Source organism: Larus michahellis, chromosome 1 (genome assembly GCF_964199755.1).
Source record: "Larus michahellis chromosome 1, bLarMic1.1, whole genome shotgun sequence".
In the NCBI taxonomy this organism is placed as follows: Eukaryota; Metazoa; Chordata; class Aves; order Charadriiformes; family Laridae; genus Larus; species Larus michahellis.
The window spans coordinates 166,503,782-166,529,521 of record NC_133896.1 but is presented as its reverse complement, the minus strand read 5'-3'; the positions used below and the strand labels follow the sequence as shown (position 1 = coordinate 166,529,521).

The 25,740-nt window shown below is 38.5% G+C and overlaps 1 protein-coding gene and 1 non-coding gene across 3 annotated transcripts in view; one reads left to right on the top strand and one right to left on the bottom strand.

The window, feature by feature from the left end:
* Positions 1 to 25,740, top strand: part of GPC6 (glypican 6) — a 779,374-nt gene that overhangs the window by 554,179 nt on the left and 199,455 nt on the right. For both annotated transcript variants that reach the window (XM_074563067.1, XM_074563077.1), the window contains exon 4: positions 18,204 to 18,369. In XM_074563067.1, coding sequence (XP_074419168.1) covers positions 18,204 to 18,369 — 166 coding nt within the window. The remainder of the gene's footprint in view (positions 1 to 18,203; positions 18,370 to 25,740) is intronic.
* On the bottom strand, positions 4,448 to 4,636 carry LOC141738151 (U2 spliceosomal RNA). Its single transcript, XR_012585328.1, has one exon. It is a non-coding gene; the product is annotated as a U2 spliceosomal RNA (small nuclear RNA).

Below are 25,740 nucleotides of genomic sequence, written 5' to 3'. Positions count from 1 at the left end.
ACCTGAGTATCACCAAGTTCTTGAGTGTCTTAATAAGTGCTGTTCCTTCATTTATTTATACTGGTGTTTATACTGCCTGAAACAGTAGGACAATATATTACAAGATAAAACTGCCATGAAAAAAAGCTCAAGAAGGAAGCCTAAACATACGAGATACTAAACTTCCTTTTGCTCCTCATAACTGAGTTCCTTGCTATCGGTATTATGATGTGAAAAATTACATCAACATGTTTTGCGCTTCCATGTTTCATAACACATAGGTACAGGCTGGCGATAGGCTATAATATGTAGGTCAGGGCCCTCCATGGACCTCAGACCGAGCAGAAGGTGTGGGCACATTGCACTCCGAAGGCCAGAGTGCTTCTAAGTCTCCAGGAAGGAAAAGAATCTGAAACAGGTCCCTTTACTAAAAAAGATTCCGTTATTGTATTGACTTTTTTGGAGAAGGAGGATAATGAGTTTTCTGTGCAACTTAACGAAGTATCACCAGAGAAGAAATTACATAATATGAAATCTTTAGACAGGATTGAAAGAGCACGTTTTGTATTTCCAGAACAGTAAAGATTCATTGTGGCTTCTCATTTCTTAACAAACCCTGAAGTGAAAATACCATCTCTCCATAAATCCAGGTCTATCAGTCTGGATGGGGAGCTGCTTTAAGTTTGCATTCACATGGTTTGAAAGCAGTAAAATAGTATCCAAAAAAAATTCTGAAGCAATTCATTTTTTAGTAAATCTGTAAAGAGGCGTGAGGAGCAGGGAGACTTTTGTATTTGCAGGAGCACAAAGTATATGCCAGCAAATACAACCCAGGCAAAATGAAAATATATTGCGGGTGCTGATCATCAGCTTGCAGAAGATCAGAAGGTTCTTTGCACATGAAAAAAAAAAAAAAAAAAAAAAAGATAGACATCAACAGTAGGCCCAAAAACTTATAAATAGTATTGCAGCACTTTAGTCATGTTCTGTTTGTTTTCTTTGTATGTTGTTGTTTCTAACACATTTTTGGCTTTATGACTAAGATCAAAATGCAGTCTTTACTTCCAAGGATTATGCAAGGCTTAAAGTAAAAGAGAACTGGTTTTCAGCAAAGGCTCAGATAAGTTAAACATGTAACAGTTTTCGTTATGTTGTGGAAGACATTTTTGGGCAAGGATTGTTACACCTGTTACACATTTTAGAACTGAAGATCATGTCTTGTATATGGGAATTCTGCTGAATATGATTAATCCCAGAAAGCAGCCATTGAAGCCTTTGGAGTGGGGAAGAAAAAAAAAAGTTTCTATTTTAAAGCCAAGGTTATAGTCAAGGTTAATTCAGGGTGTCTTGAAAGTGTGGCTGTGACAAGATTTAGTGACGATGTAAGGGCAAATTAATGCAAGATCAGTGGCCTGACTATTGATTCTTATCATGGGATCCTGCTGAAATGAAGTCATTATTTAATTACACTTTTACTTACGCTATAAACGGTTCCCAGAATAGACTGCACTCGATTTTGATGTCTGCAGCTCCGTCTTTCACTTTTCTTTTGTGTTAATAAGTGAGTAGGGAATGGCAATCAGCACTCCAGAAATTTTTTATTTATTATACTTCACATGCTGTCATTTTTCCCACAAAAAGCAAGCAGGCAAATGTTTTCATTCTTCCATTCAGGATAGTCTGCGTTCTCAAATAATTCTGAGTACAGGAAACATGTCTTGAAACCTCTGAAGATATTCAGATCAAAATTTCTCCAAATTTCATTCAAACAAATCAAAGTTGGAATGGTTTTCCTGCTCTTCTTCAGTGGTTTAAAAAACTTTTTTTCACTATCTCTAGAAGTAGACTCTAAAGTTACTACTTATACTAAAGCAAGTAACTTAATTGGGACCAACAAGAAGTTAATAAGTGCTTTATTGGGACTTAGGATACAACACCAAGGGCATTGCTACAGAAGTCTGTTAGGAAAGCTCAAGCATCTATACAACTATACCAACATTCACTGAACAACCAAAATTACATTGTTTCCCTATTATATCCTTGATTCTCTTGATTCTGAATCAGATCTATTGTTAAATTTGTGACTAATAAGAAGTTACCATTAATTCAGGTTTAATTTGTCTTGTGGACCAAGCCCCACATGTTGTCGAATTACACAGATTTGAAGACTCAACAATTAAGAAAATGTGACTGGTTATCATTATATGTATATTTCAGTACATTTCAGACAATGCTATTGCCTGAAAAATTATATGTAAAAATGGGCAGAATTCACATTTTAAATGCAGGATTATGTTTGTCTTTTTGAACATGAAAGCATCTAATTCTGTGCTTGTATAATACATAGCACAGTGCAAACAGTCTTGCTCAGGACAAGAATCTTAAATAAATAATAATTTTATTGAGGGAAAAATCACAGCTCAGTGGAACTCAAGTTTCATCAAAAGTTGATGAGAGATTTAGATTCCAGTTAATTAAATAGAGGGAGTAAATTTAACTTTTTTTTTTGATTGGAGTAACAAGTAAAACCAGTCTTCAGAGTTCAATTTGATCCTCTGTAACCCACCGTATTTATAAGAGCTTCATCTCCACAGCCTCTTTTTTTGTCTTGTATAGTGTATTTTTACATAGATGTCAAGGGTCTTTTCCAACCTAACTGATTCTCTGATTCTGTGACTAGAAATAAATTTTACGCTTGCTAGACTAAGTCAGAAAGAATGTTTAGCCTTTCAACTAATAGCAACCATTCCTTCCCCATGCTTCTCGTTTTAAGTATTGTTTTATAAGATCTAAAAACTAATGAAGTTCATGTTTCTTTTTCTTTAGCCTGTTTCTTTTTTAATTTCACTTATTTAAGGTCCATTGAGATAGTAGAACGATGTCCATCAAACAAAACTTTTGACAAATCTCAGTTTATTTAATGTGATTATTTGTCTGTGGGCTATCCGTGGTATAGGTTTGTGGGACTGTGGATTGAGATGCAGAGTGGTGGTGTCGAAATTAGATGTAAAATAAGCAATGACAGTGAAAAATGACTACTTTTGTATGATGATTTTTCTCTGTGAATTGGAAAACTGCCTTTTGATGAGAGAGGAGCAAACTGCACGTACCCTGTTGAAACTGACCTCAGTAATTAATTTTGAGGCCACCCATCAAATGGCATTTTACTGATATGGTGAATCAGCAGGTAATCCCAGTTTGCTTCTTGGGCCAGAGACACTCATGCTGCAGAATCCAGCTATTGTTGGCTTTAATTGGCTGTTAAAGTATCTTGTGTAGAGATTCTGAAAGTCAAGTAAGCATAAGCAAATTTACTCTTTCTCTTGCTCTGGAAGAAATCCTTTAAATCCAGGCAGTGGATGGGATGTCCAGGAGACCTTGCACAGCTTTGAACCTCACTACATTTGCCCATGTAATTAAAAACTTGAACCTTGGTAGTTGTCAGTGCAGCATCTATTCCGTTCACTCCTCTGCTGTTTAAGAAAGAAAACCAGGTATCTTCTACCCTCTAATTTTTCATCCGAACAGTTTCAGCAGCCTTATAAGACATAGATCTTTAAGAACTAATATTTTACTTAAGACATTTATTTCTAGAAGTACTGTTGGAAATTATGTACTCTTTGCTGAATGGACAGGCACAGTGAAATTGTACTTTTTTGCGATGGTTTGTGGTACCTGGACCAAAGTTGTCACATTCAGAATCTGTTCCAATATCCACCTTTACATATAAAGGACACTATCAAGGACACTGGAAAATTTGGCCTCTCTGTCAAATGTTTACAGTAGTGCTAATTTCACAGTGATTTACCTGTTTCTTCTTCATTGAAGGTGAATGATATTACTGCATTGATGAGGAAATCTCTCCCTATGTGTGAAATACCTTTGTGTTTTCGACATGACTGAGACTTTCCTTACTTTTAAAGGGTTTGGAAAGAGGTTGTGGTAGTGGAGCTGACAGTTCATCCATACCGGAGATGGTAATGATGAGACATCTTTCAGTAGGTATTATAAATGGATATCTGGCATGCAGAGTGCCTTTACGGTTTGAGCATGTTTATCCTTGTGGTTCTGGAAACCAGACCACTAGGTGGATTATATTGCTGTATATAAATTGTATTGCAGCATGTTTTATAAATCAGGTGGCTTAATCAGATAAAGACAAATGGCAATGAAATAACTTAAATACAAATTTACTACCAGGTAGACATTACACAGTGCTGTATTTTACTTTTACTGGATTTTCCAACTTAGCTGGCAGTAATTTTAGTCATTTACCACTGGGACACACGGGTCAAATTGTCATTCAGTCCAATCTGTGTGGTCCTTTCAGATTCAACATGAATGGGGGTTGTGCCATCTAGCCATCTAGCAAGGACGTCTTATTTACCAAGATATAGAACATCTTTCACTTTGTTACAGGAGAACCTGGCATGATGGGGGAGCCCTCCCCAGCTTGACACGCAGTCACGATGAGGCCACGGTACCTGGAAGCACTGCAGTTTCAAGTTGATGCATGGGGTGGATGGAGGAAGCGGTTGCTCCTTCCCGTGCCCTCCAAATCCATTTAATATAAAATCTTCAATCTGAGGATGTATCAGATATTAAAGTGATAAGAAAAGATGATGCACTTGATCTTAGCCAGCGGCTGGGAAGTGTGCATCTGGGACAGGGGCTTCAGTCCGCACTGCAAAGCACTTCCATCCCACTGAGGATGATATAGGATCAGTGCTTTCAAGGCCTGTTGACAGATCTAAACCTTAACACATAAATGAGTCATTCCTGCACTTGGAGAAAGTGAGAACTGTAAATCAAGACAATTACAGTAGTTTGTAGTGATAATTGAAATTGCTGGGTTTTAAATTACTATGGCAAATTGTGTGATGAAAAGAAAATAATCTTAGGCTGTATTTTTTTCCCAGTTTAATATCTTTTTAATTTTCACATTTATAGAACTGTTGCTGTTTAGGTCCTAGTCAATCCAATACAGAATGCATTTTCTTGCTCAGTTTTGGATAAAGAAAAAAAAAAATTAAACAATAGCTTCCCTTCTGAGAATTTATGAAGAAGAAAATATTAAAAGGAATGTTTTCATATGCGTGTAGACTCTGCTTGTCTTTTGTACGTCAACCTAAAATTCACAGTAGTTTAAACGAAGATTTAATACTAAATATCCCATTTAGTCTATCTCTACATAAAAGCAAAAAGCAAATCTGACTATCAGACATATTTTTATAGTGTAGGTTTTGATCTGCTTCCTGCAAGTGTGAACACTAATCAATTTAAACTCAACAAATTTTGTTTCATTGGGTACTTGCTCATTTCAAACCAATGCCTCAACATCCTTACTTTCCATCAGAATATTTTCTGAAAATTACAGCACCTAAACTATAATTTTTTAACACTAGGTATATTAGAGGCATTTTGCTGCTGCAGTTTACTCCTCTGTTAACTATCAGGGAATAAGACAATGCATCTAATTTTAGTGTATTTGTATACGATTTTAGGTTTTATATGTTTATGCGGATATAAGTGTGAAGGAGGACGAAAGCTCAGGACTAGTTTGTTTTAATATGATCCAGCAAAACATTCTCAGGGAAATGATACACTTGACTTTATATCATATACTCATGCAGTGCTAGTACTTTGGACAATGTTTTTCTTTAGCACAGAACTGGGAGACAAAACACAGAAGAATCTGTGTTCTTGCGGTAGAGACATTAGTTCCCCTAACTATTCTCAATTTAATCACCTTCTTGTGTTTCTCTTATAGTGACTTGGAAGTCGGACATGCAGACAGTAGTGAGGACCCTTCTGTTGTTACGTTTTGTGTCTATAGAGAAGGAGTTATCAGGAAGTGATTTAAGATAAAATACAATAATGCTTAAATGATGGGATGAAGATGCAAGTTTACTTTCTGCTATTCAGTTCCAAAAACTGTAAGTGCAATACTCAGCAGAAATGCAGGCACACATCCCATAAACAGGTCATTCCAGACCATAGTCATCATCCCAAGGTGCACTTGAGCATCTGTTAAATATTTTATATATGGTATTTATATTTATAAGTAGCCTTGTGAAAATCTAACAAGAGCATCTGAAAGACCATAAAAGAGGAAACGTTAACATGGAGCTATAAGGTAATCTCACATGATTTGGGCCCACATAATGCAGTGGGCATTTATGGATCCTATAAATAGATGGTGAGCTATTTATAAAGCATCCCTCTGCTTCCGTGCTACCCTGAATATATTACCAAGCATTGTGTATTGTATTGAGGAGCCTGTGGTTGATTATTAGAACCCAGCAATGTATCTGACTAGACCCTTGCTGGGATACCTTAAAGATCTGACACTCTTCTTCATTTTAGAAGTCAGGAAAATAGTTTTAAGATGTTGCCTTTTGATCTCTGTATTTGCAGATGATCCACACAGTGATTGTTTTACCGTCCTGTCTATTGTACTCCATCTTGTGCTTCATTCACATCATGATATGAAACAGGAGCGTAAGCAAAACATTATATTCTGTTGTGTCCCAGATAACCAACATCTTGCTTTCTACTGGGCTGGAGGGTCTTCAGCAAATACTCAGTCTTTAAAGCAGGCTTTGTGTTCCTTGCTGAAGTGATGACTGTATTTTTGTACCCATTTTGTCTCTGACAAATTGTGACAGCATATTTCTAATAATCAGATTTTCAAAACCCTTTTCAAAAACCAACATGCTCTGTTATCCGGCCTTTTGGATTTCTTGGAGAAGGACCAAGAATATGGGAACTTGAAAAATCATGTTTTGTTTTTATGGAGATTCCTTTGGGTTTTTTTCCAAATAGCCCAGGGCAGTTTACCCTTCCAAGCCATTTGAAAAATGTTCAATGTAGGAATAAAATGAAGCTTATCAAGTAAACAAAGTTATCAACCTTGGAGTTGCCTGCTTTGCTATCCCTACAATTTTATTTCTCTCTAGTAGAATACTCTCCTTTAAGTCCTAGTCCACCCGGTCCCTACCTTTTAGTTGCTGCCAATATGCAGCCCAGACAATTCATCTGTCACGCAGGAAGGCACCAGTAAGGAACCTCCATATCCTCACTTGCTGTGTCTAGGAGATTGCCATTGTCAACAAATTCAGATAGTGATCACCTTACTATGCACTTTAAAGTGTCTTTTACATCATGACCCCATCCATGTTTCTCAGAGCAGCAAGCAGCGGGAACATGTTGGATCAATCTGTTGTCACTTGTCACCTCAAATTATTGTGTAACTTATCATTGACCAAGACTGCCAATATTATGCATGCATTTATTTCTTTCTCATCAGGGTTAGCGTGTTCTTGCTGACACTGCACGGCTAAGACATCCCACAGCCCTCTGCGCCACTCTGAGCTTCATGCCCTTTTTAAGTCAGTAAAACAATTCACAGGTCAGTGGGCACCAAACAAGGCTTACTTGTGAGTACTCGTGAGCACTTGGGAGCGATCACAACAGTTTTGCTGCTTTCTCTCTCTGTTTGAGAGAACTGAATCTCTTCTCAGGTGCTTTTCTGTTTTGCACTGTGAATCACAGATAGGCAGTCAGCAAGACTGCTCTCAGGTATGTAGCCTGCATTTCAAGCTTCTTGGGTATGTAAGTAGGACTGACTTTGACCGTTCTTCACATCATTTTCTTATCCAGGCACTGCTGCACAACATGCCTAACTGCTCGATTTGATCGCAATCTCCTGCTGTGGCAGCTCTTCTCTGTTTTTATCTCAACCCTTTCTCAGAGTTTTCCCTCCTGCTTATCTGGGGGTTTGATTTCCAGATTATCAAGGACCTCCCCTTCTATTTCTGATTTATATCTGGGCAATACTTAACCTACTTCTCTGCAACATTTTTTTTTTCCTCTTACTGAGTGCAAAGACACTTTTGCTTGATTATGCAGAGCCTAATCTAACATTTTTTCCTCACCATTCTTTCTTAATGCCTCTTTCAACTTGGCACTTTTTCTGACTGTTTCGCAAGGCAACTGAACATCATGGCTCAGTAACATCTTCCTGCTTTTCTGATTGGAAAAAACAATGGATTCATCTTGCTTAACTTTAAACGTACACAAGAAGGTATTTGCACATGGATCAGTCAGTAGAGCACCACAAGAGAGAGCAATAAGCATCTCTCTTTTAGATGCCCGTTTTTAGGTTGAAATGAATCTGTTTTGTAAAGGAGCATAGGTCAGATTTTGGTATCGGTGTCTAGTCCAGCACATCATACTAAGGAACTCTTCTAAGATGCTGGACTTTATGGATTTTCTTTTTGCTCCCCAAATTATTTGAAGTAACTAGTTTTAGGGGGGTTTTGTCTCTGTTGCTTCCAGTCATGGCCTGTTCTATTTTCAGCCCAGGAAAATTTAGCACATGCTTTCCTCTTAAACCAAAGCCCTCTTATGTGGAGGCCACAGACGTTTCTACACAAGGCTGGAAGAAATGAGCATGCTTCCCTTTAAGTGAGATGCACTGTTTTTTTTTCTCTGGGAAGAAAGCAGAGGAACTGCTTTTTATTGAGAGAGTGTCTTAAGGTTTATGTTCCACATGAGATGGTGGGGTTTGAAAAGCTGTGAGATTCCTTACTTATTTCTGTGTAGCAGAAATTTTCTCAACTCCTGGGAGTGAAATGAAGAAATTATTTCAAAGGTTTTTCACCTTAGCTTTGCCTTTGATATGCTGGGAAAATAGCTGATGGAATCCATACCTCAAATTCTGTTTGATGTGGGCTTACTCTAATGACAGATGAGAAAAATAAATATGTTTTCCAGAAAATTTGCGGGCCAGATTTTTTAGCTCAATAATAATATCTCATGGGATATAAACCCCCATATCCTGGAGTATTTTTTCAGCTTGCACTATTTTCAGTCTAAGAATTTCTCTTTTTAATCATATTTGTAATCAAACAGCATTTTTCCAACCAATTTGTTTGAAATTGATTATTCCCCTGATTGATAGGTAAAATGGGATTTAAGAAGAACATTTTAATATTTACATCTGAGCATTCAAACATGTTTTTTGTAAAAACTTAAATTGTAAAAAACCTTGCTTTAACACTCAGAATTGATTCAAGAGATTAAAAAAATAACTTTATAAAAAATATCCTTGTGACTGCAGCTTTTCAAGTGGTTTTCTAAATTTGGACTTTCTGTATTCAGATAATCTGATAAGTAATTCTCCTAGTTTCCTAAAAATGGGAGAAGTTATTCTTTTCATCTGTAAATAGAGGATCAGTCTCACCCATGTAAACATCTGAACATTTTGTCCTTGTGGTTCTTTGCCCTTGATTTCTGTGGGGAAATTGTGAAATTCCACAATTCATCTCTCCAACAATGATTTATTATTTGACGTACAACCCCCTGATGTACAACCCACTTAGAGACTTGCAGCCCATATTTTCCTATAGCTAGTTTCAGGATGACATGTTATGATAACTTAGTCAAATACTTATGAACAGTGTTGAAAAATTCTGATGCGATACTTTTAGGATTCTATCCATCTAAATACCCTTAAGATTGCTTGTGATGTTTCATTTTTTTCATCTGTAAAATGAAGGAATGATATTTGTCCACCTTCCAAAATCATATGCATACCGAAACACAACTGTAGACAAACTGAGATGACCAAGTAAGTATGGAAAAAGCCTCAAATTTTAATAAGCATTGGAAAGAAATACAGTTGCCATAATTATCACCATTTCAATATCATAGATAATGGAAAAGGACATCTCAGTTAGACAAGAACAATAGCTAAATGTTCCTCTTCTTTTAGAAGACAATAAGGTGGTTCCTCTAAGTTGCAGAGGGGTAAGTGCTTAATGCTGCACAGTTTGTATCATGTAGTAAATGTGCGATTCCTTTTTTTACATTATAAAACTTTTCTAAAGTTCAGCTATATTGCCCTGAAACTGTTTATAACAGTTTAATGAGCATATTGAACCATAAATTGTATATTCTCTTGAAAAATATTTTATTGGATAAAAAAATATTAAAATTAAATTTACCATGTTCTATCTCACCATATTCTCTAGATAGACTATCCCAGAATTGTGGGAATCTTGTAGCTGTTTTTCAGGCTGCTGTGTTGTACTTTTATTTTGGTATAATTCAAGCACCAAGTCAAAGACACCAGTACAAAGCTGTAGACTCAAACCAGGTATTCTGCCTTTCAGTCATCTGGGATGCTATGAATTGTTAAAAAAGATAGCTATTTTTATCTTCAGGAGGTTAGTATTAGACTAGATTTTTGGTTGATATAAGCAAGTATTCTCAAATTGACCTTCTACAATATAAATTCACAGTTGAGTATGGCTGATGCAGTATTTCCATTTTTATATCATATTGTGCTATAAAGGCAATGACCTGAAAGCTTAGCATCTACGAGCCTGACTGAGACAATGAGAAGTACTTCAATAAAGCATTCAAATATATCTTATGACTATTTCTATGTAATTCTAATTACATACATGCAGTCATATTTTCAGCCAAAATCTGCTGAAAAGAACTTGCTTGGTATCTAGATTATTAAATGAAATCAGCAGTAACACAGTGCTCATGAAAGTAGTCAAACGTTGGAGAAGGAGAAAAGTTAATCACTTGGATCCAACAGTGAGCAAATCTTGTCTGAAGCAAAGAAAGAGCAAAAGGCAGAAAAACACCATTGCCAACTAAGCTTTACCTGCTTTCCCCACTTTCCCCAATATTAAAAACAAACAACAGCAAAAATCAATAGGGAGTAATTGTAACAGATTGAGAAGGTAGTGTCAAAGATATATCACGAAAAGCAGTGAGTGATTGGACTGAAGTTTAGTCTTTGTACTGCAGTTAATTAAAGATGAAAGAAAAAAGGACCTGTACCTCTTAGGAAAAGGGATCAAAAAGTTGGTGGCAATCCATTGTACCCTGTGAAGTGTCCTTCAGGATACATCTCAGTCTGATCCCAATTATATCACTGTTACAATGGCATTCCACCTATTTCATGCGTTCAGAAATTATTTTTTTGTGATTAGGAAAAGTTTCCTTCGTTCTAGCAGGTTGAATGCCATAATCAGCAATTCTTAATTCAAAGTTTTTCTTCTTCCTTTTCTTCTGAAATCACAAGCATGAACTTCTAATCCTTACATTCCATTTGATTTTAAATATAATTTTGGATAGAAATACTAGAATTATACTTCAGAGATTTTTGGACAGGAAGTGCTAGAATCGGACTATGGAGTTTTCCACAGATTTACTAATTTCTTGGTGGAAGAATTTGGGAGGACAGCTACTCTTAGTGGAGTTTGTATTTCTCTTGGAGTTGGTCGAGATATGCCAATGTATTCAAGATCAAACTCTGACCTGGTCACATACGTAAGCATTTTATTGTTATTGCCCTAGTCCTATTTGAAACTCTGGAGATAATTAGGCTAAAAACAAAATTATGCTTGGGAAACTTAGCTGCATCATTAAGTTATAGGTGGACTACACAGAGATCCAAAAAGTGACTTAAGGATGTCAGTGCCCCAGTTTTCTCAGACAGCACATCCTGCCTGCGCAGGACACATGACATCAGCTTGCTAAGCCAGGAGCTGGGTGATTTAACCAATGTCACAAACGTAGATTTAAGAGCCCACATGACTGTGAGGTAGCAGCAATTTAAGTTTTATTAACACAGGATTAGGTTGCATGATTTTTAACAATACTTATTCATCAGACAATTATCAGAGTAATTTAATAAAATTTACTATAAGCAACACAGCGATTTAGCTAAGGAATCGAAAACAGCAAGGTTCACATGAGACTTATGATAGAGTTACCTAAATCAAATCGCACACACAAACACACACAAACGAATATACAGGTTAACCTATATAATTAAGATTTTTCTCCTTTTGCAAAAAGTAGTAAATTATTGTTACCAAACGATCTTTGAAACCTTGAAAAATCAAATAGCAGTGAATTACTCGCTCTTTTTCCTTCATCGGCATTTGTCAGCAGATGATCTCTGAAATCTTCACAAAATCTACCCTTTGAAATCCTCGGGAAATCTAATCTTCAAAATCTACCCTTTGATATCCTTGTGAGATCTCTCAGGGAGAGATACTGGGTCACAGTCTGCTGTGATCCCGGAGAGCTCAAAGGGTCTCACTTAGGATCACTTTTTGTTGGATTGTGAGACAATTGACTTTGGTCCATATTTTTCCATTTTAGCCACAATTCTTGTCAGGTAATTCTGGTATCTTTCAGAGCAGGGTTTCCTGGGTAACAGGAGCTTCAGGTTAGGGAGCGCAATCATCCTAACTCACTGTACTTGTAACTAGGACAAGAAAGTACCTGATTGCAACCAAGAAAGTGCCAGATCATTCCAGCCACTACACTTGTAGTCAAGACAAGAACACAATGTTGGCTGGTCCTGACCTTGACACGTGGCCCAGGGGTGTCTGCACCACCACAACCAACACACAAGTGCTGAAGACAGGGATTCATTTCAAAGCTCTCTCCAGCTGTGGACCATTTACAGGGGTTGCAGGAATACACCTCACCCTCTTGTATAAAGCAAAGCATTTGATACCTCTTCTTGAACACCAAATGGGAAGGAAGTAGAATTTTCCACTTTTTATCCAGCAGCCTGGTTGTTAATACATTTGTACAGCTGGTGAGAAATAAAATGCAATCCTCTTCTCCTTCCCAGACTATGGGTTGTTCTAGTGTAGAGGCATTTTAAAAGAGTATCTGCTTCCTGGGCTAGTTCTCTAGAAATTGACTGATTCCTCCCAGCAGTTTCCTCCCAAGGTCTTCAGGCTCAGGAGTGACCCTGTGGTTCCAAATGGGATCAGTCGCTTTGGGTGCATAGGCAATGTAGGAAGGAGTTGTGTCCCCTGTTGTGGTCCCTGGCATGACACTCAGTTTTGATTCATTTTGCTCATATTTGACAGATTTTATTATATGCCAAGAAATGACAGGTTGAGACCACCTGGCTTTTTGCTGTGAGTTCAGGTACATTCAATGTTCTTTTGGAAGAATGCCCCTACTTTACACCTGTTACTTCAGTAAGATATCTCCTATAAATATAAGTAGGAAAACTGTATGTCGGTGCGCTTGATCCTTCTAAAGGTGACCAGTTGTTTAATCAGTTTGTCTGATGTTTTGTAGGGGGAAAAAAGATTTATGTTTGTCTACCTGACAAAGCCACGGCTTTTGATTATAAAAACAGGTCAAATACATAACAAAGCAGTCTTGCAAATGCGGTGTTACAAGAGAGTACAATTTCATGGCTTTTACCCAAAGAAGTTCTCTCCTCAATTATTTATATTTGCGAGTCCACCATTGCAAAATCTGTCTTCTAGATGAAATAATATTCCTCCTAGAATTTCTGAAGGGGGAAAACAAGTGCTCAGTAATGAAGCCCTTATGAATTTTCCTTTTCATTTTTTTTGCATGTATGCAAAAACATGCACTTAGATAAAGCTGAAGCTGTCAGAAAGCATTACAAAATGCAGTAATGTAACATGTCCTGCAGCTACTAGGCTCAATCAAAGCTCAGAAAGGCACTCTTCTGATGTGCTGCATTCCACGTAGGGTTATACAAAAATGAAGATGTCCTAGTCAGTGAGGGTGACAGCATGATATAATTACTGACTTCTCTATACGAGTTTTACCAGTTATGTCATTCAGTGTGATCCGATTGATTTATAATATATGATTTACATAAGGACTAGTTATTTCTAAACCTTGAAGTCTATGCAAATTTTTTATGCAGCGATTAGCATAGTCAATTGCAACGTATTTAAAAAAGAAAAAAGAAAAAAAAAACAAGCCATATCCATCCACAAATGCTAGTTACAGAAAAACCGCTGAAACCCCTGAGCTGAGGATCAGCCCTCCTCAGCAAATGCAGGTTTTGAATATTTCTGAATGAAATGAATATGTGCCTTTTTGACTGGTCTGCAGAAAAGTATTATTAGGTGTGAGAGACCCTGAATACCTTTTTTTGAAGATGGGAATGAGAAGTAGGCTTTGAAAATACATTTCATAGAATTTGCCAGCAGCAAGAAGTAGCAAGCCAATTATAGATGGTTGAAAATCAACTTCCTGTGATAATCTCCATATTTCACGTTTTCATAGCTTTCTGAAATACTTACACTCCAAGCTGAATATTTTTTATGTTTGTTTTTTTAAAAGGATTTCGGAATGTTAGAGCAAAATTTGATTATTTTTTGCACGAAAGACACTTCAGCTGGTATTGAGAGAGGAAAAAGACCTGACTGCATTCTCTGAAAATAAAGGTACAGAAAAAACAGCTGAACCTGAGAACTGAAACTTGGCTGCTCACTGGAGGCTAGATTCACAAAGGCACTTAACTGCTGGCACACAGCATTTAACTTCTAGCCTTCAGATTTCCAAAGCACCTGAGTTACTTCAATGTAACTGTGCCACAATCGGGAAGGGTTGGTCACCTAAAGGTACATCAGTGCTGCTAAGTGACAGGGGAATACGGAGCAAGCTTGAGAACGGGACTCGTCATGTGCTCAGGTCACCGCTTCATTGTTAGCCCTCCTCCTAGATCAGTTTTGGACCTCTCCGTCTGGCTCTCTCCATGCAGTGCCTGTGTGCTGTTTGGAGGTCAGAGGCTGCCTCCAGAAAGCTGCGTGAAGATCCCTGTCTTGTTTTGGAGCCCTCCCTTCTTCCCAAAGCTAACCCAAGTGTAGCCTACCTAAACATAACCTTACTTCAGAACATGCAGCTATTGTATTTAGCTTCCTTTTACTCCCATCGCCTGCAGTACTGCCTCCTGTAATTTCAAACACTTTGAGCTGAAAACTAAACACACAAAATAATTATTATGTATTTTAGTCACTCAGGCACCAGGTGGGACCCAGAGGCGGTGTAATGCCAAGTAGTCGGTAGTAGTATAGGATGTATCCAGCTTGGAGCAGCAGGTGACAGCAGTAAGCAGGGTGGATGTAAGCCAGACCCTGCTACTTGGCCTCAGAGTGAGCTTGTATTTTATTTCACCAGCATAACATCTTCTGAAACAGAGATCTGCAACATCCAGCTTGATCAGCCAGGAGCTGCTTGTGTTGGTCTTTTTCAGAGGCTGATATAGATACGTCAGTGGCTTCCGTAGGAACTTTCTCCATCTGCTTTCTGCTTAGAGTCACAGATTGGCCTCTTATCTTAAAAATTGTGTTGCTTCTCTCTTAACAAAAGGAGGGCACCTTCCTTTCTTGTAAATCGCTGTCGATGATGCCACCATTTTGTACAGGGGGTATTAAAATATTCAGACAAGACATGAGACACCTGGGTCCCATTCATTCTTTTTGAGTGGTAAGAATTATTACTACCAAGTAAGTGGTAAGAATTTGTCCTGACTACTTCACTGGGAGTCCTCTGGCTAAAGCTGCTCTGTAATCAACAAGAATTCAATATTCACTGTGCCAGTGTAAGTAAATATTCTAGACTGGCCTTTAGGGTCATGTCCTAGCAGATCGAGGATATGGTCTGGACCTCTGGCAGAGAAATGCGTGTTAGCTAGTTACCTCTCAGACTAAACTTCTGAAAAAATAAGACTCACATAAATATTTATAATATTTGATTGATATTGATATAAATATAATATAAAGACTGTGAGTGTCGTTTGTCCTCTAGCTGTGCTTTCAAGAAGGAAAGTTCCAGGAAGCTTTTGTGCAAGGTCAAGATCCTGTAGGTATAGGTGCTGTCAGCACGAGTACCACAGCAGGCTTGGGAAGGCAAGGATGGGAGAACATGTGGATTCCAGCTGAACTTAGGGGTCAACTAGGTGCTGACAACTATGCATTGAGAAGACTTATGGGTCTGGGAAGAAGCATAATTATAGGCATGAAAGGAAATTTGCTGATAAAAGTGCCCACAGATAGAAATATCTCTAGCTTTAAGCAACAATTTCAAAGTAATTTTGAAGGTTCTGTTGTTGACCATAAGTACACAAATATTGCTTATGTCCCACATTTGGTGCTAATATTTTTGTAAAAATGGGCCTGTTCTAGGTATGGAGTTATAAAGGTAAAAAAGTGACTCAAGAAAGTAGTTCTGAGCAATGGAAATAACGAAGTCCTGCGTTCCTTGGGTTTGTACCTTTTATTTGAATTTTCTGCTGTTTAATAAGGTGAAAGTACCACCTAGTGGGTTTTTTTTAACCCATGGATCATTCATAGCATCATTCCTCCACGTGAATTCTTTTATATCTGTGAGGAACTGACCTCGTGCTTCAGCTTTTTCCTTGATAAAGACAGTAATAGAGCCCCTCTCCTTTTCTTCTCCCAACTCTCTGTTTTCAAAAAACTTGTAGGATCTGGAAGTACTGAGGCCTGAAGCCTTCAGTCAAATTTGGTTGAAATTGGCTGTCAGGTTCAAAAGCTATTAGAAAAGGATGGATAAATATACCTTCACACAGACCATCAGCGCTGTGCAAGTGCATTTCCCTAGGAAACCAAGGCAAAAATCACCTCTGAGCATACTCAGAAGCATCTGCTATAACTCTGAGCAGAGCCATTTTCATGTAAAAATGTCCAACGTAAAGAGTATGTTCTACATAGTTCTCTAAGTATCAGTGATTTAGCATCAAAAAGGAAGAAAGACATTCCAGAGAAAAAGAAGTGCCATTTTAGGACAATCCTGACAATACAAACCACATGAGTCAGTTTAGCAAGTACTGTTATAGTGCAAAGTCAGATTCATGCTCTCTGCACAAGTCACCATGAATATAGAAAAACAGCTTAATCCCTTCAAATTCATATTAGAAATGTTGCATTTATTCATAAACCAACAGAATGAGTGAAAGGAGTGCCATTGCTTTACACTCTTCTACCCAGGAATTTTGAAATCACTGAGGAACCTCTAGCCTTTTGTCATGGCTCTGGATTGTCACTCCTGCATGAGAAACTTATGCTCCGCTGCACCATGACAAGATGCTATTGCAAGGAGTATCTAAGAGGCACTTTTAGTCCAAGACAGAGTTATTGGCCTGAAAATGTGCATTACAATAGTACATACTATTTTAAAAGTCTGAGATGAAACAATTAAATAACGAAATGAGAGGGTCAGGGAAATCATATTCACCCAAGGAACTCCACATGGTTATCAAATGTGACCAATTTGTGCAGTTTAAATTTAGATATGGAGGGTTCAGCGGATGTCCTCCAGAACATGACTTATCCTACCCTTCAATAGGTGGGATAAAGAAAATGAACCAAAAAGGACCTAGTTCTCTCCATTGAAAGTGGCAGGCACATTGCTGAATAGATGCCCAGAATTTTGGTGACTTAAAAAGACGAGGTGAAGGATCATCACAAACAATGGAGAAGCCTCATGCAAAAACCTTTCCCTAACCACAGTGCTCCCTCCCCAGGAAACCCATACCCTGCTAGTGCAAACTGTAACATATGTCACTAAAAGTTTATATCTACACACCAATTCCTTCTGTCAGCCATGCCCAGTGTTAATGACTTTGACTGGAAATCCTAAACTCATTGGGTGTCTTTTCATTGACTCTGGTGGCTGCTTTAAGTTCACCTTGTGGAGCTATGTTGTGCCATACTGGTACGTAAATTGAAATGCATTAGACTGTTGTCTATAATGCTTTTTGTCACTCAAGATGTTGAAAGCATACCAAAAAAAAAAAAAAAACAAAAACTAAACCCTGTCTGATCTCTTTATAAAATTGTCTGAGAAGACAGAAGGGTATTTTTGTCTGAAAACAAGACGATATCCCTTTGTCATGGTGCAGTTCTGAATAATTATCGTCAAGATTATCCTGGCTTTACTGTGCTTTAATAAAGAGGAGAATCTGATCCAGTGACGGTGTGACTGGCAGTTCTGCCTTGAGTAGGAAGAACGTGGGTTCTCTTCAGGATGCTCCGTGTTAGGATCAGTCAGGATCACTCCAGCTGATTCCCTGGATGTTTTTCCTTCACGTTCCAGTAGAATTTGTGTGGGAGGGCTGGGGAGGCAAGCACTGCCATCAGCAGGGGAGTGTTGATTTTTGCATTCCTGCAAATCGCTGCTGGCTGTGCTAAATGAAGATAATTGGCAGGAATCGATTCGTCTCATAGGAGGGTGTTATTAAGGGTTGAGCTTTTTTCACAAATTGCCCCTTCCGCGCTTATTGCTTGAGAGGCATAATCTCAGTGATCCCGAAATTCTCGGAACAGGAGATTGATTTCCTCCTTTTTCTTTTTCTTTCCCCCCCTTAAACTCTGCAGGTCAGTCCCACCCCAGGGTGCATCCGGGCGTTAATGAAGATGTTGTACTGCCCTTACTGCAGAGGACTTCCCACTGTGAAACCTTGCAACAACTATTGCCTCAATGTAATGAAGGGCTGCCTAGCAAATCAGGCTGATTTGGATACTGAGTGGAATCTGTTCATAGGTAAGAAGAGTTTAAATATTAGTGGAAGGAAATGCTGGTAATAGCAAACATCTGCAGAGTTTTGTGAGGTTAGAAGACACTGTTGGTCAATATTCGCAATGAAACAACTGCAGATGCCTCTCACTTTCTAATTCACCTTCCTGGCTTGCAGTAAGAAATCAACTCTTCCCACACTGAGCCAGTCACCTTCTGTATTTCATATTTCAATAGGAATGGTGTGGTATTACGGCTTCTGAGCTGAACTATTACATGGTACGTGAAATGTTGAGAAAGCTTTGGTTGAGGATTTGATAACAAGCTTAACATGGCAGAAATAGTATGTATTATAACTGAAAACTAGGCTCTTGCAAGCTGAGAAGATAGTAATATTGTATAACATCCAGTCAACATAAATCATAACAGCTGCTGTTCTTAATTCCGGTAGTATATAGGCAAAAAACTTAAAATTTACTTACATGAGAAATTATTAATTCCTTGTGCTTGATTGAAATATGTTAATGTCTCCCTTTCATCCTGCTGAATAGAAAATCCCAAACATGCAATCGAATTGTTAGAATGGAGCATAGAATATGTATTTCGGGAAAACTGCTATTAAAATTTTATCCACATAATTCTTCACTCAAGTAAACTAAGAAAAAAAAAAAACCAAATCAAGCAAGAAATATCCTTTAAACAGCTGTTCAGATATCCTGTAGCAAAAAAAAAAAGTCCCAGAAGAGTAATATTTAACAAGAAATAAGAGCTTCAAGTTGCTTTTGATGATACACCTGATAGGATAAGGAATTAGATAAGGCTGATGATAATATAGAAAGAACAGAAACAGGTAGTTGCACCAGTCATTAATGAGCATCATAGCCTAGCCTGGATTTCAGGAAAATAAAAGCAGCTGGAAAACATGGGATAAAGCTCTCTGTGTTGCAACCAAAGCAAGGAAATGTTATTTTCTACTTTTGGAAATACAAAATACAAGCAATCTCATTTTGCTTCATTTCAAACCTCACTGACCAATGTGACTTTGAAAACTTGACTCTGACTCATTCATGGATTTTCACTTTACTCAGCACAGAGGTGGTGCAAGATGAATAGGGAGAAGGAAACAGGATGAAAAATGAATCAGAGGATGAAAAGTGAAAAACAGCATCGAGTGTGCAATAAAAATAGCATAAGCCAAAAATGCAAACAACAATAACAAACAAATGATGCAAATTACAAACAAATGATGCAAATAAACATGCCTTCTCACTCCCTTGTACTGCTTAAAGGAGCTGACATCGGAAGCAGCGCTATATGGAGGGGTACCCGTGAGATTGCTGGTGTGAAAGAGGCCAGTTTATCGTCAGAAAGCTGATGGGAAAACAATGCCGACCTGTTAAAGACATTGCATAAGATACTCTCCCTTTGTCATTAAAGAGTAAACAAGAGCTGAATTGCCACTAATTCAGATCAAAGAAAATAACGTAGGCTAGGAAAAAAAAAAACAAAAACAAAACATTTTACCCAAAATAAACAGCAGAGTTTTTATTAAGGCAAGCACCTGTTCAAATCGAAAGCTGGAAGGTAAGATTTCAGGTCTTCAGAGAAGATTTCCTTTTCTGGTGGTTTAAATTCAGTGAGAGTGCCGGGCAGGGTGAGGTGTGTGTTGGAAAGTGTGGAAATGCCTACAGATTCAGACTTTGAGAGTCTTTGATGCAAAGCCCTTGTCTTCATCGACGTCTTTCACATTTTGATTGTTCCTGCTCTCAGAAAAGAAAAAATGCATGAAAGCTTGTACATTATGTTAAACACAGGGCTAATTTATTAAATGCTATGTAATATACTGTGTGCTTCCTTAAAGGAAAGCAGGCTGCTATGAAATTATCCCATCAGATCAGCGATGACAAGGCAGTATAAAGTACAAATACATCAAGACATATTTTCTCTTTCTTCTACCTATACAACTTTCCCTGTACAACTTGATGGGGAGGGAACAAAGGACAGATAAGAGATTTTCCTGTATTTGCAAAAGGTATTCTGTTTTATCCCATTTTTGAGGCCTCCAACATCTGTGCTGAAGATGAGGGTCCTTAGCCCTCCCTTTATGAAAGATTGAAACGCGGCAAGTTGTCTCTGCCTCTGACAGCTGTCAGAGACTTTCGAATAACACATGCAATTCCCTTAGTACTAAACACAACAAAACTTCTACTCACTGAATTAAAACGAACGGCAGCACTTTACAGCACCACTGAGCTATGAAAGATTGGAAATTATGCATGAGCAGTTTTTATCCCTGTTCTGATACTAGGAACCATGCACTAGGAAAAAAGAAAAAAAAAAAAAAAAAGAAGATAATTTTGTGCACTAACAGTCTCTGCCTAGGCAGGAGTCCCAAATGTTAGTGCATATTCATACTCAACAAGATAGTTTTGCTTAGCTCATAATCTGTGTATTGCAAGGTCATTTCGGTAAAAGTTGGTATTAGGAGAAAACTCTCAGATGTGCTTGTCAGTGACTAAGCAAACGCTGTCGTTCGGACTGCGTGTTCTGGTGTTTTTCTGTAGTTACTCTAATAGTCCAGCAACACCCAAGATCTACAAGTGAGGAGGAGCAGAGGAAAGTAAATGGGCTCTCTGACAACAGGGTGTGCTACGTGTTCCACCAAGTTTATAAATATAAAAGTCAGGGCTGAAATCGCATTTATATAGCACTAATAAATCTTGCATCTACTTTCAAAGCTAGGGAGAGTGGGACAGCTTCCCCTAAACATCTGGTGCTTTCCAAGATTTTATAGACTGTGAAAATTGGTAAGAGGTGAAACAGCTGCAGCAGCATGACACATGGTTTATTATATTTTTCCTGTTTGTGTCACCTTAAGGTCTGTGTCCTTTTTGTGTAACGTTTCATTACAGGCTTTTTGTGTTTTGTTGCCTTCATTATTGCACAATAAAAGCCAAATGTAGCACATCTCATTCCAGCAGAATTCCTCTGAAACTCAGAATTCTACCCGAGAAAGAAAGACAGTCTTTAATAATTACATTATAATAATAAAATTATAATGAATAAATGCTTCTTCCAGGTATGTGTATAAAAAATTAAGAGGTATTTTAAAGTAAAGCAGCCACACTGACTTTGAAAATGTGCATTTTGACAAAGCTTGCTTCCGATGCCTGTTTTGCTGCCTGTTAGTTACCCCTCATAATCTCCTTTGCACCAGTCTCAAGCAAAGTTAGCAAATGCAAGATAAAAAGAATGAGTAGAGGAACTGAACTGCTGAGGAAGGAGATTGCCTCCGGGGAGGAGCTGGCTGATTCTGTGGAATGGGGAAAAGGGGATTTTCTCTGTCTCATGGCGTAACAGAGATAGTCAAAATTACGCTTCTCTCCATGGAGCTATACCAATTAACAGCGATAAGGATCAGGGATCCCACTGTTCATTCTGTCATGGAAACACAGAAGAGATGGAGAAAACTATTCCCACTTGCAGAGACTCAAACCCCATCTATCTTAGGGAATTACGTTCAATTTTAGCAATACTGTTGCTCCTCTTTCTCTAGCTCCCCCGTATTTCAGTCCTTGTTTCTACCTTGAGATTCTTTGACTTTCCCTAACATTAGCCCTCTCTGCAACTGATCATTTAATTCCCTTGAACTGCTCTTTTTCTCAAGCAGGAACGTCAGGCGAGGAATGAGCTCCCCTTAATGGGCACCACACTTCCCCTCGGTGCCCTCATTCAGCTGCAGAAAAAACACCCGCAAAATGATGATTTCCACATAAGCATGTACCTCTCATTCTGAGATTCAGGATGGCAAAGTGTCCGTAACCCATTTGTTTTTTGCACAATATCTTTCACGCTTAGTCCTGGGCTTAACTTTCTTCTGTCTTGAGACAAAAACATAGATGATGTTTTTGCCTAAATCTGAATGTCAAGCAAGATTGTGCGCCAAATGTGATACTCCTTACTTAAATAATTTGGAACAACAGAAGAGTGGAAATCCGAGTAGTTGCTTAAATCACAGCAATGACTGTAGCTGGGCTTTTTTGTGGACATCTGAAGTAAATCACAAATGCTTTGTTGCTGTATTTAGTGACAGACTGTACACGAGTGTAGTGCCTGTGTAGTAGTAGAGTCCATGGATTGCTTTGCTGCAGTCCATGGAGGTTTGCCACTGCATGGCTATTTATAGCAGCAGAAATTACAAGTAATTTTTTTTTTCCTAGGAATTATTCAATGGTAAATCAGACACAGCTGGAGACCTTAGTCCTGTGTTTTAATAGGTGGGAGATTGCAGAAAGCACTTTAGAAGTTGTGCGGTGAGAGAGATGTGCGAGTGATCATGATTCTGACGGCTCGGGATCGCATCCCTGTCTGGGAAAAGGAGCCAAGGGGCTCCTGCACTAGTTCATGTCCACAGCCGTCCTTCTGCTCAGGCTGGAGAGCAAGCGGCTTTGCTAGCAGTGTATTCAATGTTTGACAAGCTCTGCAGTGTAGCAAGGCAGATCAGCATGTGGTGTGTTCACACCGCAGTATTCAAGGCCAGCAAAGCTGGCATCCAGGCGCAGAGCACCAGAGCCACCTCTTGCTGACAGCGCCCTGCTAGACTTCAGCCACAGGAGAAAATCGTATCTGCAGGGTTTCGGCAAAAGCTTCTCCTGCCAGTCTTGAAATTATTTCACTTACTGTCAGTGCAGCAGCTCTGAATGACTAATAAACTTTCTCGTTATTGTGCTTTAAGAATCCCTCTTTCTTCTTCCCATCAGTATGACTCAGACACTTATCTTAGGAGACCTCTTGAGGTAGAGCGTACCGTGCAGTCTCACTTATAGCAACTCAATCATTTTAAGTGAAAATCCCCATCAAAACCGTAACTACTTACTCCTAATGAAAGCTTTAGGGTAATGAAAATATGCAATCAGTTTTATTTACTGCTTAAAAAAACCTTCAGGTCTCTGTGTTTTCTGCAAGCACAAGGATAAACATTTTCCTTTGAAAGCTTCAAGAGACCACCTAGATTATCTTTTTTCACTGCCTTATTACAAGAATAACTGTGCTCTTCAAGATTCACTTTGGTTCATGGAAAAATCAGTCTATGGCTGTAATAGGAATCCTTTACGGTTTTCTTGTTCCTGTGTCTACAGCTACTGTAAATAAACACAGCCTTATCTGTGTAGGCAGCTACATCTTAGGTTCATGAAAATAGGGAACCTCTGAAGTGTATTGAGATAACATTAAAAACAGATTGTGTTTTTTGCCCCTTCTTTCTCTGCAGTGTACAGCATCTGTCACTTCTATTTACCCTTACACACTACAGACCAAAGGCTGGCAATCTGTTGTAACTCTCAGTAGGCAAAAATCTTGCTCATGCTTGATCATGGTAAGTGAGAGCTAAGAACAGGGATTTTAGCAACCTCGGTTACCTGGCACTTGAATTTCTTCCTTCCGCCACCCTCCTCCTTAATCGTTGTATGAAAATATGCTGTGATATTTATTATATGTTAGCCTCTCTTAAGGACTCTGGGAGAAAAAGTGATATTATTCCCTCCATGGAGGCACTGCAGAAGGTTCCTGCAGACCTGGGGTGCCATTACTTCAAATCCAGAGTTTCCGGTAGAGATTCCTGAATTTTGGATTGACGAGCATAAAATGGGTACTTGAATGCAAACACTAAAATTTCATAAGGTGTATCTTGTGCTCATATGAAAACTGACAGCATTCATAGTTAAGGCAACCTAAAAATCAAAACCTGTATATAAAGCCTTATTTTCAGTTAGTGGCAACTTAGCGAACATTTAATTGTTCAGGCTAAATTAATTCTTTCTTGCTTTCTTCCTGAATGAAATGCATCTTGATGCCTCTAGTGAAACCATCTTTGCAACCCGTCAGAATGAGAACAGGGAAAAATATCTTAACCTAATGCTTTTCATCTTTTCTACTCATTTCTTGGAGAAACTTCAGTGCGTCCAGAGTTTGGAGAAGTAATATTTTCTTTAAATCTCTTGTCCGTACTGACTGTAGTAGCTATTGTTATACACCAATCTCTATTCCCTTAGTTAAAGTGGCAGGGTTTCATAGATGGGTCTATGGGCTGTGGGGCCCAATTCTGATTATACATGAAAAAATAGAATCTATAGGTTAGAATTATTTTTTCCCACTTTAGCTTATGTTTCACAAAACCAAGGGAAAATGGATAGAGTACTCTATTGTGTGATACAACTGCAAATTCAGTTGCTCAGAAGTTAAGAATGACCAGATTTGTGGATGTAAATCCAATGTTCTTTTTGCAAAAATCTTTAGAGTGCTTCAGGCCCACCAGTCTCCACAATGCATAGGTAGCTTACTTGAAGGAATTTGCAGTGCTATTAAAAAACAGACTTATCACAATTATGGCAGTTCAGGATAAACATACGTAGTTGCACAAATGAATGGTGAACCCAACTTGACAATACCTAATTAAAAGATTACAGTACTAAAATTTTAAAATTCTCTAATAAGCAGTAGCCTCCATGATTCCATATTTTCCCTTTGTTTTAGAGAAACAGTAGAATCACCGCCTACGTCTTAAATATGGTATGAAGGACTGATGGCTAATGCTTAGTCAAAGTATGTAGAAGCACCCCTGAAATAAAGGGATCATCATCATCATTGAGCAAAATAACTTGTAGAAGAGGGGAACTGTATTTGCTCGTTCCCTACTGTTTCTCTTCCCTCAGAAGTATAAAGAATACACAACCTGGGCTTGTAATTCCTCAGATGGCAATGACTTCAGCCTGAGAGAAGCTCTCTGAAGTTGTTGGATTGCCAGCAGCATGTAAATAGCTTGCACTTGCCTGCTTAAACTCTACTTACCCTGCTAAATCTCGGTGCCTCCCCCTGGGGCAACAGAGTTTCTCGCAAGCAGCTTGCAGCATCCATTGCCCTGTATATTTTCTTTAGGATGTGCCACTGAAGAAGGAGGTTCCCTTCTGTGGGACTATGGGGATCTCCTGCTCCAGTTACTGGCTCAAGAGGGCTGGGACTCATCTGGCCTGATCTTGCTGTTCGCTGACAGGAACAGCAGCTCGTTACTAGGAGGATGCATCTTGGAAGGATGCTAATGGCTTCACGCAGGGTGACTCTTGAAAACTGCAGCTCCTGAAGAGGGGCTGTGGATTTCTGAAGATGCAGATGCTTCATTGAATGATAGCAGCAAGCTTCTTGGGCTCCTGAGCTTTGGCATGACTTGTGGAAATGAAGTATGGTGAGTAACTATGCCAGTTTTGTTAAGGATAGAATGACAGTGCACGTGAAACATATCACAGTTACAAACACAGAATCAAATTCAGCAATTCTAGAATTCTACCTTTGCCATCCATACACAATAGTCTCAAACAGTATGATTTCTGCATTTGCTTCTCATAA